Consider the following 12425-nt stretch of genomic DNA (forward strand, 5'->3'; position numbering starts at 1 on the left):
GGATGGATGGATAGATATTATTGCAGAGTTCCCAGATAGTCGCGACTCGCGACACATACTGGTACAGTATTAAAGAATGATTAATTAAGTTAATGAGATGAAGAGGTGTGGTAGTTTTGTTTTGTTTTGTTTGATATATAAATTCACTACATTACCCATAAGCACTGTAGGGGAGGCGCTATATGAAACTAGGAAGTGTGTGTGTGTGTGTGTTTGGCGAAGGAGCTGGAGTTCAATAAAACCCGTTTGCATTGGCTTGGGGATTTCTTTTCTTGCTTGAAATGCTACAACATGCACCTAATGGAAGCTTAATTGCCAGTACAGTACATATCGTCTTCCAAGTTATACGTATGGTTCCCACGGTCTACTGGTTCGTGCATTGTTCAATACATCCCTCGCTGAGACATGAAGAAGAGGTTTAATATCAATTTGGACGATTCTGCCTTTACCAAGGAGAGAACACCTGTAAGTGAATCTATCAGCATTTTCTCCTGTTTCTATTTACAATCATTTGAGTCAGACATGTTTGTTTTTCAGCCAAAGCAGCACTTTCAACCATCAACAACCGTGGGACAAAGCAAAACCAACGCATGTGCATCACCAGTAAAGGAGGGACAGCCTTTGTCATATGCACAATATATCATCAAAACTAAAGCTCAAGGGTCCTCTGAAATACCCACACCTAAAACTGGCGGAGCTCTCACTAATGCCAGTCAAAGCGAGCCTGACGCAGTGCCCCCAGGAGAAGGAATGAGTGGACGTGATGAGGTTAATGAAAACGAGGAGACTCAGGGATCCGGTTGTGGTCAAAAAGAAGTAAACTGTCCAAGCCTCGGTGCAAAACCCGCAGGGTCCGGGAGCAGCATTATTGTCAGTCCCAGACAGGTATGCACCAGTAGGAATATCAGATACACTTGTTTTTTACATTTTAAAACCGTTCCCTGGTGTCTGTGTCATGCATTCGTTAAAATGCTCCAAGAATGAAGAAATATAACATGTCCTTTCCGCGGTACGTTTGTTGTCTTCTTGAAATTGAGAGCGTGTCATGAGCGTGGTTTCATGACAACCGGGGCAAAGCCTGAGCGTTGTGACCAGAGGGGCTACTTGCAGGAGTAGAGCCCAGAGTGTGGGGGTAAAAAAAATGAGTGCCCATGAAAACAAGATAGTTTTAACTGATGGAGACAGCAGTTCATACACTGTGTGTGAGGCACAAGGACATATGACCAAACACGAATTCACCCCACCTCTATGACAATTGCACAGAGCAAACAAGTAAGTGCAGCTAATACCATTCTGTGCGCTCAACAAACCTCACTGTAACCCTGCTTGCCTTTGACTTATAGCAGAGGTGTCCTACCTGCAGGGGGTGTGGGAGTATCCCTATGATTGTGTTTCAGACAGTGTAGTCCGGTTGTTGGACGCTTGAAGTTGGCTCTGGATCTTTGGCCTCGCTGCCAAGGTGCAGAAACTATGGGCTGGTTGTGTTTTGCGAATTAGCTGTTGCGTAACTGTGGCGGTGTGTGTATACTCATAAAAAGTATCAGTAATAGGCAAAAAATCACTTGTTTAATTTCATGTTTTTAATGATCACGTTTGTACCCGAACGTCACTGTTGTTTGTTTTTATGCTTACAGAGGGGGAATCCCATTTTGAAGTTTGTGACGAGGGTCCCATGGGAGTTTGGAGAAGTTGTGCCAGACTATGTTCTGGGCCAGACAACTTGTGCTCTCTTTCTCAGGTAGATGTTTGTGCTTACCTAGTACATTCTTTGAAATACCCACAATATATTTGACTTTATCTCCCTTTTGTTTTTTTGTACATCAACTGTTTAAAAGTCTGAGGTATCACAATCTGAATCCAAACTATGTGCATGATCGACTTAAGCAGCTTGGACAGAGCTTCACCCTTCGAGTTTTACTAGTTCAAGTGGATGTGGTAAGTATGAAGTACCATAATAATGAATTGGTTTGTCTAATTTCATCAATTGTACAGAATGGATGGCTGATTAATATTGAAGCAATTGTGGCAAAATGGAATAAATATACCAAAATACATTCAGTGCATTTATCAGTGGAAAAGTTTCAAAGTGATTTATCTTGGTCTCTTTTTTGATATCACAAAAACCTGGCATTTGAACAAGGGTGTTTAGACTTCTTACATCCATTGTATATTTGTAAAATGTTGTGTATTGTTGGGGTTTTCCCCTCACAGAAAGACCCCCATCATGCATTGAAGGAGCTGGCTCGCATCTGCATCCTGGCTGACTGCACTCTTATTTTGGCTTGGAGGTAAGTCCTGGACTGATTGCCTGAGAAGATAAAGAATTACAAACAATACTATCTCTGCTACCTGACAGTCTGAACAGTTGTGTTGTTCAACCTTTACAGTAGACAATAATAACTGGATTGGAAAATTAACAAATCTCTTCATTAATAAAAGCTGTGATGGCCACAATACACACCAGTGCGGTTTTACAGCTGTGCAGCAAATGCAAATCTGAATGCACACAGCTCATAGTCAACATATAATCAACGTAATTCGTATACTTTATAGAAGTGTCTTAAGCATACTTCATGTTATTATATACAATTTAATATAATTCATTTATTTTATTTATCTATTTTTCATGAACTGGCAGCCCAGAGGAGGCAGGACGTTACCTGGAAACATACAAGTCATACGAGAAGAAACCAGCAGATCTTCTGAAGGAGCAAGTTGAAAAAAACTATTTATCAAAGGTAACTTTGTAACTATTTTTTTGAAGGTGTGAAGCACTTTGTGTCTTCTTTATAGGAATGATCTATTTCAGCTTTGTGTGATACAGTCACATTCTTTGTTTAATTTTTTATTTATTCTTTTTAGAATCGGTCACACAAAATACACATTTGTTTGTTTCGAAGGTGACAGACTGCCTGACCACTGTGAAGTCCATAAACAAGACGGATGCTATGACGTTACTGTCAACCTTCTCTGTGAGTGTCTCTTAACCTTTGTCACTGTAACTGAAATGTTTACTTTGGTCCATTAGTATTTTTTTCTCTCTATTGTTTCATTACAGTCTTTGGAAGGAATCACCAGTGCATCAAAAGAAGACCTGGTTCTGTGTCCAGGCCTTGGTCCACAAAAAGTGAGGGTGAACAACATGCACGTTGTTATCATAGTTAAAAAGAAAACTGAAGTGTAGTATGCATTACTCTGTTGGCATTTTGTGTTTGCAGGCACGGCGTCTTTATGATGTGCTTCATAAACCTTTCCTAAAATCTAAGACAAAGAGTGACAGTTGAGGAAACAGAATCTGCAGTATGTGGGATGAAAAGATGGCTGGAAAGAAAAATAAATTGACATTTGAACCATTGTCATATTGTATAATTGGCTGCACAGTGCTTTTTATGAATACATATTTTCATGTGTTAAGTTTATAGTATAAAGAGACACGTTAATAAAATAAACATTGCAAGATGTATCTGAAACAATGCTTTTAAGTTTAGAGGAATCATAGTCCTACTGCTAGCACCTCATTGTTTAGTTATATGCTCGCCTGTGCAATCCATTCAGATCCAGTACAAACAAACAATGAAATAAAAAAGATAAAATGTTGTCCAAAGGATAATATGTTGACATAATATCGTGATGACTGTATGTAGTTACAGCAGGTGGGGATAAAGAGGTGATTTTATCCATTCATAATTTTGGACATAAAGGGGTCATAACTGTTTATCATTTCTAATAAGAAAAGGTATAGAAAATAGAAAGTTTCCCCCATGAAAAAAACATGCTTTTTGGTTGGGGGGCGGAAATGGGCTTCTACTCCATCGTAAACCAAAGAAACTTAGGGGGTAAATTGTGGGAACCAAAACAATCAGTTTTGTTCACATCAACCGCTTGCACTCGCGTACTTGCACGCTTCAAAGACACCCTGTTGTTATGTCGAGAAACAAATAACATTTATATTAAAAACTGCTAAATCTACACGCCGTTGTTAAGTATCCATCAAGATGGAGTCCATTTGACTGATTTCCGATTGTGTTTTACGGAACCTCCACTATTTCCGGTTGTCTTTGAACGCAACATGAGTGACGTAGACAGCAGGAAGTGCTTGCTTGCAAAAGTTGTGTTTTCCAGTCATTTTTACAGTGACACTCTCGTTCCAGCTCAACTAAACCACGTCACTAGACGTTATAACTAAAATGTATTTAAACGTGTTATAAATGTATCTTTTGAGGGCACCATTAAGTTGCTCGATTTGCGTTTGTAGAGATGGAGGATCAGCAGGAGGATCTGGTGCCACCTGAGGAGTATGTTGTTCTCTGGAGCTTTACTGGGCGTTGCAGTGAAGAGGTTATCTGTCTGCCTGACTGTCTGTCTGTCCTTTCAACGAATGTGTAAAATTTACTGTAAAATGTATCATGTTGCAAAGTATATGCACAAAAGAGCAAAATTGAGTTCGGTTTTGCAAAACTACTCGTACAGTGGTAAATTATGCGAATATGTGCAAAATTCAGTTTATATTAATATCACACGCGTGCAGAAAAAGTGTGCACATAGTTAGCGCTAAGAACAACTGTGTGTGTATTCTTGTGTCACGTGACGACGTTCGTAACCTCAGCTCCGTAAAATCGTAATATTTTAGGAGACAGCATGGTGATTAAACTTGGCACGTTTGGATTAAATAACTGTACATAGCCCCCGGGCCATACTTTGCCCAACACTGCTCTAAACTGTCCGTAAGTGTGGGGGTGGATGCTTTTTTTCTTTCTTCTTTTTTGTCTGTACTATATGCTCTGCGATTGTCTAGCGACTAGTCCAGGCCAGAGAGTACCCTGCCTCTTCGTTAGGCTCCAGCTCACGGGTAATGTCTCTGGATTAGATAGACAACTTTAAACTTCTCATCTCTTTTGTTCAGCAGCTTAGTATCAGCAAAGGTGACCGACTGATGGTCCATGCCAAGATTACCCCAGAGTGGTGGTGGGCTGAGCTGCAAGGGGTCTTTGGTTATGTCCCTGCCAGCTACCTCCATCAGGGAACCACTGAAGAGGAGGAGGAGGAGGAGGATGCGTGGCAGGATGAGGAGTACTATTTCACCTACGGAACACTGGTTGGCCTTTTTGAATCACTGTAGTGTTATTAGATCAATTTCTATGCACATTTTTTCTTTTTGGGGGGGGGGGGTATATTTTAATTATTTCCATATCATAACAGAATCTTCACTTGGAGATGTTGTCAGACAAGAGCCGCACAGAGGCGTACAGGCGGGTCATCGTCAACAACAGTGCTTCTCTGCACAAGAAGGTGGTGATGGACCTCGGCTGCGGGACGGGCATCATGAGTCTGTTCTGCGCTCAGCTGGCACAACCGGCAGTGGTGAGGAGGACACGGCCCCCCTTTGAGAAACCACATGCAAACTTGACTAGTAGAAGTAGGGGGGAAAAATCAGCAAATAGGTGGATTTGTCAGTAGTGACCAATGAATAGGCCAGGGATTTCTGTCGTAATGTCGGTTTGCGCTCTTGCAGGTGTATGCTGTGGAGGCGAGCTCGATGGTGGAGCACACCAGGGAGTTGGTGAAGCAAAATGCATGTGAGGAGGTGGTCACTGTGCTGCAGGGTCGAGCCGAGGAGATTCTACTACCTGAGCATGTGGACGTCCTGGTGTCCGAGTGGATGGGCAACTGCTTGCTGGTAAGAGTTGAGTTACCCTGCCCGAATGACTTTTGAAAAGAGAGTACACACATACACCATCAACTGGTCTGAATTTCAGAATTTTTATAAATGTCTGATGTTAGGTTGCCATTCATGGTTGTCCTGGATTAACTTTTTTCCCATTACAATGTATCTATGTATACATTTACATTTATAATGGAATTTAGTTTTTTGTCCCTCTGATTTTAACCAGTGTTGTTTTATTATTCAGTTTCCTTAAAGGTGCTTGGAATAAAAGTAATTATTGGGAAGATTCCTAAAAGAGTCTTTTGGATTAAATGTGAACCATCTTCAACAAACAAGAGTCCAGATTCCTAAATGTTGCAGAGTACCATGACCTGGATGACTGAGAATCTAGACATGCGTTGACATTATGTTTGTTGTGTGCTTTGTTGGTCGTCTCAACTACACCCATTTTTTTTCTCGCTGTGTGGGCTCTCCCATTTTCAAAGTTGAATGTTGAAAACTGGTATGTGAATTTTTAACAATACCTTATTCCCCTTTCTTTCTGGTGTAGTTTGAGTTCATGGTGGAGTCCGTCCTGTTGGCCAGGGACCGCTGGCTGAGGGAAGGTGGCACGATGTGGCCCTCGTCCGCAGCCCTCACCCTGGTGCCATGTCAAGCCCACCGATATTACGCAGAGAAAATGGCCTTCTGGGAGAAGCCCTACGGCCTGGACTTCACCCCACTTCAGTAAGATACATCAGTTATGACCTGTAAGCAAAAAAGTGATTTGGTTTTCCATCCTTTTTCTATAGCCCTCGTCCTCATGAGGGTGAGCTGGCGTCTCTCTCAGCCGACTGTGGGCGAGAGGAGTTGTACACCATGGACTGGTTGCAGTTCACAGGGGAGGGCATATATGAACTATTCACACTCACATTTACATTTCTACACAATTCAGACTTGAATGAATTTAATGTGCATGTTTTCTAAACGTGGGAGGAAGCCGGAGTAGCTGGAGAAAACCTACGTCAGCAAAGGGAGAGCATGCAAACTCCACACAGGAAGGCCGGGGCCAAGGTTTGAATCCAGACCCTCCAGGGTCCATTCCATGAAACCACCATTTAGTTGAGGTTCGGAACACAATATCCTATACATAAATAATATAAAGTTGGTCTAATGTAGAGATTGCGACCTGATGATCGCGACAACAATTGTTGATGATGTTGTACAGTATCTACCTCAATGCAACAATGGATACAGAGTGAACACGTTAATAAAACTGAGATGAAATTTGTTATGTTGGTGGTGGAAAGAAAACAAGACTTAACCTTCAATTGTTTTCTTTTTAATCCGGAGAGTGTGCAAGCTCACAACATGGTCCGTTTAGTTCTTCTTTTCCTCAACCTGCTTCGTCTTTACCCATTCACGTACCAATGGCGCCCTCTATTGGTAAAGCGTATCATATTGAAATACACTATGTATTTGTAAGCACAACTGCAAAGTGTAAAAATAAGGTTTTATCTCTTGAGACTAAATCAAATAAAGTGGCATCTTACCTTTTGATTAGATGAATGGGACCGACTAAATACATTGCACCGTTTTTGCATAATAAACTGTCATACAAGTGTTAAAAGTAGTAGAGCACAAGTTATCAAAACGTCAAAACTACACATTTGCACTCACCTGATAATGAAATGCATGGACAACGGAGATGCATCGTAAGCAAGGGGAGAATTGTTGCTGTTGTGCCCGGCAGAGGACTTCTTTTAATGCATTTTCCCTAATCTGCTTACACTGATACTAAATGTGTTTGCCACCATGTCGTGGAACCTTTCTGACACATCAAGTACACAAACATAATTTTCAGACACATCAAGTACACAAACATAATTTTCAGAGGAAACTCCTAAAATGTTTGCTCCATGAAATTTTCTTCTCATCGTGATCTTCATTGCAGTGTTTATTTGCATTGTACGGTGTACAAATGGCATCATGCCTTCTTCCTGCAGGCCTCTTGCGCTGCAGGAGTTCTTCGCCAAGCCCAAATTCAGCCACTTGATGGAGCCAGGCGACCGCCTCGCATGTCCTGCTGACGTCATCAGCTTTGACATGCACACGCTGCAGGTGGCAGACTTGGAGGTAGGCCGTCCAATCATCCATCGTTCGTTCCTACACTAGTCCCAAGTGGATGTGTTTGATAATGCTGTATCATTTGTAAGGAAATGCAGGGCGAGTTTCAGTTTCGCCTGGACAAGTCTGGCGTGTTCCACGGCTTCACCGCCTGGTTCAGTGTTTGCTTCAAGAGCCTGGAGGAGGGCGGCGAACCGGTGGAGCTGAACACCGGACCCGACTCAGAGTAGAACTCATCCATCCATTTACTCGAGCATTTTAAAGTGTAACTTGAAAGTCAAACAAACTAAAATTCCAGTCCATTTTTGGTGGGAGGAAGCCAAACAAACACATTGGCAGCTCAGTAAGCATTTCAAGCAGGGGTGGGCAACATACAGTCAAATTAAACAGTAAATTCCCAATAGTATGATTTCAAAATGCTCAATGCAAATTATCATTTTAATTTAAAAGAAAACATGCACATTTAAGAACATTTTTCAAGAACATGCTTGGAGATTACACGTTTCTGGTACCCATCGACAAACACAATACTTATGAATTCCAGCAATACCGAATAAACAGACAGGGAATGACATTACATTACTCCGCGCACACCTTCCCTCCGTGTCAGGTGTCTCAACTTTGAGAGGCAAAAGTGCAAATCCAAATACGCCCATGCTTGCTTGTCAGTCAGTAGGCTGTCTCTTAGAGGTCTTCAATTAACTTACGTCTGACGTCTTGGTTGCAGGCCGACACACTGGAAGCAGACTCTGTTCATGCTGGACGAGCCCGTCAGTGTGCATGCGGCAGACTGCATTAGCGGAACCATTACTCTGCGAAGGAACCCCATCTGGAGACGCCACTTGACTGTCACCCTCCACTGGGACATCAGCGGCAGCACACAGGAGGCGGCCACCTGCCAGGCAAATTAGTCATCTACAATGTACGGTCATTAAAACGAGAGCGGAGCTACACTAATACGATGACGTGCTTCCCCCCATTCTGATCTTTAGGCCGGTACGAAGAGCTTCCCTATGTGGCGCTGAAAGCTTCTCACCATCTGGCACAATCTGGCAAGTTTCTGGGACTTTGGGATCAGCCTTCCGTTGTGACTGATACAAACCACGAAGTGGAAACGTTTTTTTGGCCATGCTTCTCCAGGACATTTTCAGTGACAATCCAGTTTGTACCACAGGCATGGATCACACAACCTTCAAAGTCAATTTTAAGTGCATGCATTTTTTAGTTCGAAGAGTCTTAAAAACTCTCAAAAATACCATAGTGGAACCTCCAGTGAAGAGTCTGACAAATTCTTATAAATACAATAAAAAGGTGAACACAATCGATTTGGTCAACCTCTGATTTGCTGCTTTTCCCATAGGAAATCATACTAATCTAAATAATTCCAAAATAGACCGATTCAATTCTTCTCCATTCAGTGGGATTCGATTTGATACAACTCGGTTCAAGAGGGTATTGATGCAATGAGTTACTTGTTGTCCAATAAGAACTGATTTTCCAACACAAACCATTTTTTTTACAGCCCTATTTACCGGACAGTAAATGGTCAATTTAATTTTAAGAAATGACACAACAAAGCCAGCACAAGATGATAGGAGATACTGGTACAAAAATAATCATTTGAATCATTTTGACAAAGCTTAGTGTCCAAAATTAATGTTCTAAATGTCAAGTTGATAACCAAGTTCAAAATTATAATGGAAGTTACCAGAATGTTGTAAAAATTTGCCAAGGATAACAATTTTTTTTGTTTTGTTTCCAAAATGCCCCAAAACTAGAAAAATAATAATTAATCTTCTTTATCTCCTCACACAACATTGTATAGTCCTTTGCCACATTCTTGTGTCATTTCCAGCTAAAAGCCATTCAACAAATAAAAACGGCTAGCGTGCGAATGGTTTTGGGCTTAATCAGTTTCTGCTTATCCATGTGTGTTTTTTTGATTTACTTTTATTTTACTGACTCACTTGCATCATGGGAGTTGCGTGGTGGGCTACTGAATAGGATGTCTGCCTCACTATAGATTCAGGGTTTGAATCTCAGCTCAAGCCTTCCTGAGTTCTCACATTCTCCCCATGTTTTTGTGGGTTTTCCTCAGGTATTCCTCCCAACATTCCAAAAACATGTATGCTAGGTCCATTGAAGAAGTTGTCCATCAGTGTCAATAAAGGTTGGGAATGGTTGGTTTTTGCGTCTCCATTAATCAGAATATCATAGAAAAGTTCATTTATTTCTGCAGTTAATTAAAAAAGTGAAACTGGTGTACAGTACTATGGTATACAAAATCTTTGTGACCTGAACTACTGAAATAAATGAACCTTTCCACGATATTCAATTTTGTAGAGATGGCACCTTCCCCTAAAGTGAGCTGGGATAGGCTTCGGCACATCTGTGACCCCTATGAAGACATGACATGACCTCCTGATCACGGATCACATTTGACCTCAGAGCCCACGGTGACCTCAGTGGTTGCCGGCTGAGTGACTTCTGGGGGTCGCAAAGGCTTTGACAGCGGGATGAACAACGGCGGTTTCACCACACCGTCGTCGTCACTTTTCCCCCCTTTCTGCGTCAAATGTTTATCGCAGTGGTTGATAAACGTATCCAGCTTGGCAAAGGTCTTGTTGCACACTTTGCAGTGATAAAGCCGCAGCCCCTTTTCGAGGCGGACGTGCAGTCTGATGTAGGACGACCTTATAAAGGTGCGGCAGCAGACGCCGCATTTTAGGTCGCTCGTGCGGTAGTCGTGTCGAGGTGCGGGCGCTTTCCCCTGCCGAGCCGACTCTTCGGCCTTGTCAGAGAGCAGCAGCGGCGGCAGCGAGCTGAAAGTCTCGTCGCACTTGTAGGACCGCTCGCTCGTGTGAATGCGGATGTGAGAGATTAGGCCTGCCTTCTGCGTGAAGGCCTTGTCGCAGTAGGAACACTTGAAGGGTTTCTCACCAGAGTGAATTCGGCGGTGAGTCTTGAGATGTGCGGCCCGCCCAAATTTCTTGCCGCATTCGGGGCATTTAAAGGGCCTGTCACCGCTGTGGATGGCCTCGTGGGCCAGCAGTTGACAATTCTGGTGGAAGAACTTGCCGCAGGTGGCGCACTGGAACCTCCTCTCCTTGTTGTGGGAGGCCAGGTGTAGGGTCAAGTGGGCCGGGGACATGAAGGTTTTGCCGCACAGTAAGCAGCTGTGCGGGTCCATGTGGACGTCTCCCTGGGCCTGTCCTTCGCTGAGGGGCCTGCCATCTTCCCGGCAGGATGGACATGCAGACGCACCGTCAGGTTTGTCCATCTGATCGGTTTGGTGTGATTGCGGGAGATCAAAGCTGCACTTACACTCGGAGCACTGCTGCTGCTGACCTTCTGGACTGCTTTTTTCCTGCATGGTGCTGCCTAGAAACAGCGGAAACACTTTCAGTTCATCACAACTGAAAACCTGATCACACACACAACAGTATTATTTATCCTAGCCAAGTTTTTGATAAATGTTAAGGGCAGCATGGTGAGCTAGTGGTTAACACGTCTACCTCACAGTTCTGAGGTTTAAAAGGCCCGCCAAAGGGGTGTTTGCATGTTTTCCCTGTCCTTGCTGCGGGGGCATTAGGTTTACGGTGTAAACCTCAAGGTCAGGGTGGTAGATTCAACCCAGCACATCACGTTTTGGGGCCCACTAAAGCAAATTAAGTGTGCCTACGTCATGTTTGTTCGGCATTATAACATCTTAAGGCAAGTTAAATTAAGCCTCTTTAAAACTAATTTCATTTGAAGTGAAATTTAAGACTAAATTCCCAACGATGTCCAAACTTGCTATCTGCAAACTTGCAGTATACTTGCCATGCATCTGCTGCTCTGAAAAGTCACGACGGAAACCACATCACTGTTTTGTTACCCCCCCCCCCCCAAGACTCATTCAGAATTTTGTAAAGAACTTTTAATTTATTTTGAGTTTCAAGACTATTTGCAATCATAAATTACACCTTAACCCTGTCACTGGCTGGTGACCAGATGTGTACAAGTCCGTGACACCACGTCATACACCAAAGGTCTATCTCTCGAGCGGAGCAAAACACTACAACACCACTATAAACTACACCTTCAAAGACATGTTCTCTAATTAAAACACAAAAAAACGGATCGTTATTGTCTTAGTAAAGACGCTTGGACCTAATTTAAACCGTGGGGGTGTACCAAATAAAGTGACCAGCGACTTAGGATGGATACATTCATCCTTCATGCAGCGCTAGCCTTGTCTTTGAAAACAACCTTAGCTCGTAAATCGACTAGCAATCGATGGGAGGCACACAAACAACAAAAACAAACACGCTTACCGACATGTCTCAAAGGCTACTACCTTAAATTCAATACGCGTTTAACCGAGCATGCTTCGTATTTATTGACATACCAATATTAATGTGTATGTGTCGGCCACCCTGCGTCACCAAAGCGGCCGTAGAGTCACATAGCTGCAGCACGCAATTGGGAGACAGCACCACATACAGCCTGGAGGTAAAACGGACACCATCGACGGAAATCGTCAACTAATGTACTCAATCTCAAGAACGCAGTGTAGTCTCGTGAAATCGAGTGAAAAGTGAGGTATTTTTTTTTAAACATTCTTTAATGAACAATTCAACTTACATAAGAGACGCCAGTTTTGAGATTGCTG

The 12425-nt window shown here is 42.7% G+C and overlaps 3 protein-coding genes across 11 annotated transcripts; 2 read left to right on the plus strand and 1 right to left on the minus strand.

Annotated features, from left to right (window-relative positions):
- The first annotated feature begins 9 nt into the window (after positions 1 to 9).
- On the plus strand, positions 10 to 3355 carry ercc1 (excision repair cross-complementation group 1). The gene is made up of 9 exons (XM_086051263.1): positions 10 to 465; positions 538 to 885; positions 1635 to 1738; positions 1836 to 1935; positions 2212 to 2288; positions 2639 to 2738; positions 2901 to 2972; positions 3059 to 3127; positions 3219 to 3355. The coding sequence occupies exons 1-9, from the start codon at positions 406 to 408 to the stop codon at positions 3282 to 3284; spliced, it is 996 nt and encodes a 331-aa protein (XP_085907389.1). The 5' UTR covers positions 10 to 405; the 3' UTR covers positions 3285 to 3355.
- A 330-nt stretch (positions 3356 to 3685) lies between these two features.
- prmt2 (protein arginine methyltransferase 2) lies at positions 3686 to 9092 on the plus strand. Of its 7 annotated transcripts, none has more exons than XM_086051257.1 (9): positions 3692 to 4338; positions 4904 to 5095; positions 5200 to 5361; positions 5513 to 5677; positions 6216 to 6391; positions 7651 to 7780; positions 7861 to 7997; positions 8499 to 8693; positions 8764 to 9092. In XM_086051257.1, the coding sequence occupies exons 1-8, from the start codon at positions 4258 to 4260 to the stop codon at positions 8680 to 8682; spliced, it is 1227 nt and encodes a 408-aa protein (XP_085907383.1). In that variant the 5' UTR covers positions 3692 to 4257; the 3' UTR covers positions 8683 to 8693; positions 8764 to 9092. The 7 variants fall into 7 exon arrangements, with proteins under 7 accessions (XP_085907388.1, XP_085907383.1, XP_085907384.1 ...); XM_086051258.1 differs by having other exon boundaries at positions 3697 to 4338; positions 4907 to 5095; XM_086051255.1 differs by having other exon boundaries at positions 3703 to 4338; positions 8499 to 8673.
- On the minus strand, positions 7376 to 12283 carry LOC147136441 (uncharacterized). Of its 3 annotated transcripts, XR_015089512.1 has the most exons (3): positions 12162 to 12283; positions 9739 to 11152; positions 7376 to 8666 (listed from the first exon to the last, which is right to left on the minus strand). XR_015089512.1 is itself a non-coding variant. In XM_086051264.1 (2 exons), exon 2 carries the CDS (start codon positions 11142 to 11144, stop codon positions 10197 to 10199), a length of 948 nt encoding a protein of 315 aa, XP_085907390.1. In that variant the 5' UTR covers positions 11145 to 11152; positions 12162 to 12283; the 3' UTR covers positions 7376 to 10196. The 3 variants fall into 3 exon arrangements, 2 of the variants coding, with proteins under 2 accessions (XP_085907390.1, XP_085907391.1); XM_086051264.1 differs by having other exon boundaries at positions 7376 to 11152; XM_086051265.1 differs by having other exon boundaries at positions 7376 to 11152; positions 12088 to 12204.
- Between the last annotated feature and the right edge of the window lie 142 nt (positions 12284 to 12425).

The sequence above is a fragment of the Filicampus tigris genome, chromosome 14 (assembly GCF_054856515.1).
Source record: "Filicampus tigris isolate MCC_2025a chromosome 14, RoL_Ftig_1.0, whole genome shotgun sequence".
Lineage (NCBI taxonomy): Eukaryota > Metazoa > Chordata > Actinopteri > Syngnathiformes > Syngnathidae > Filicampus > Filicampus tigris.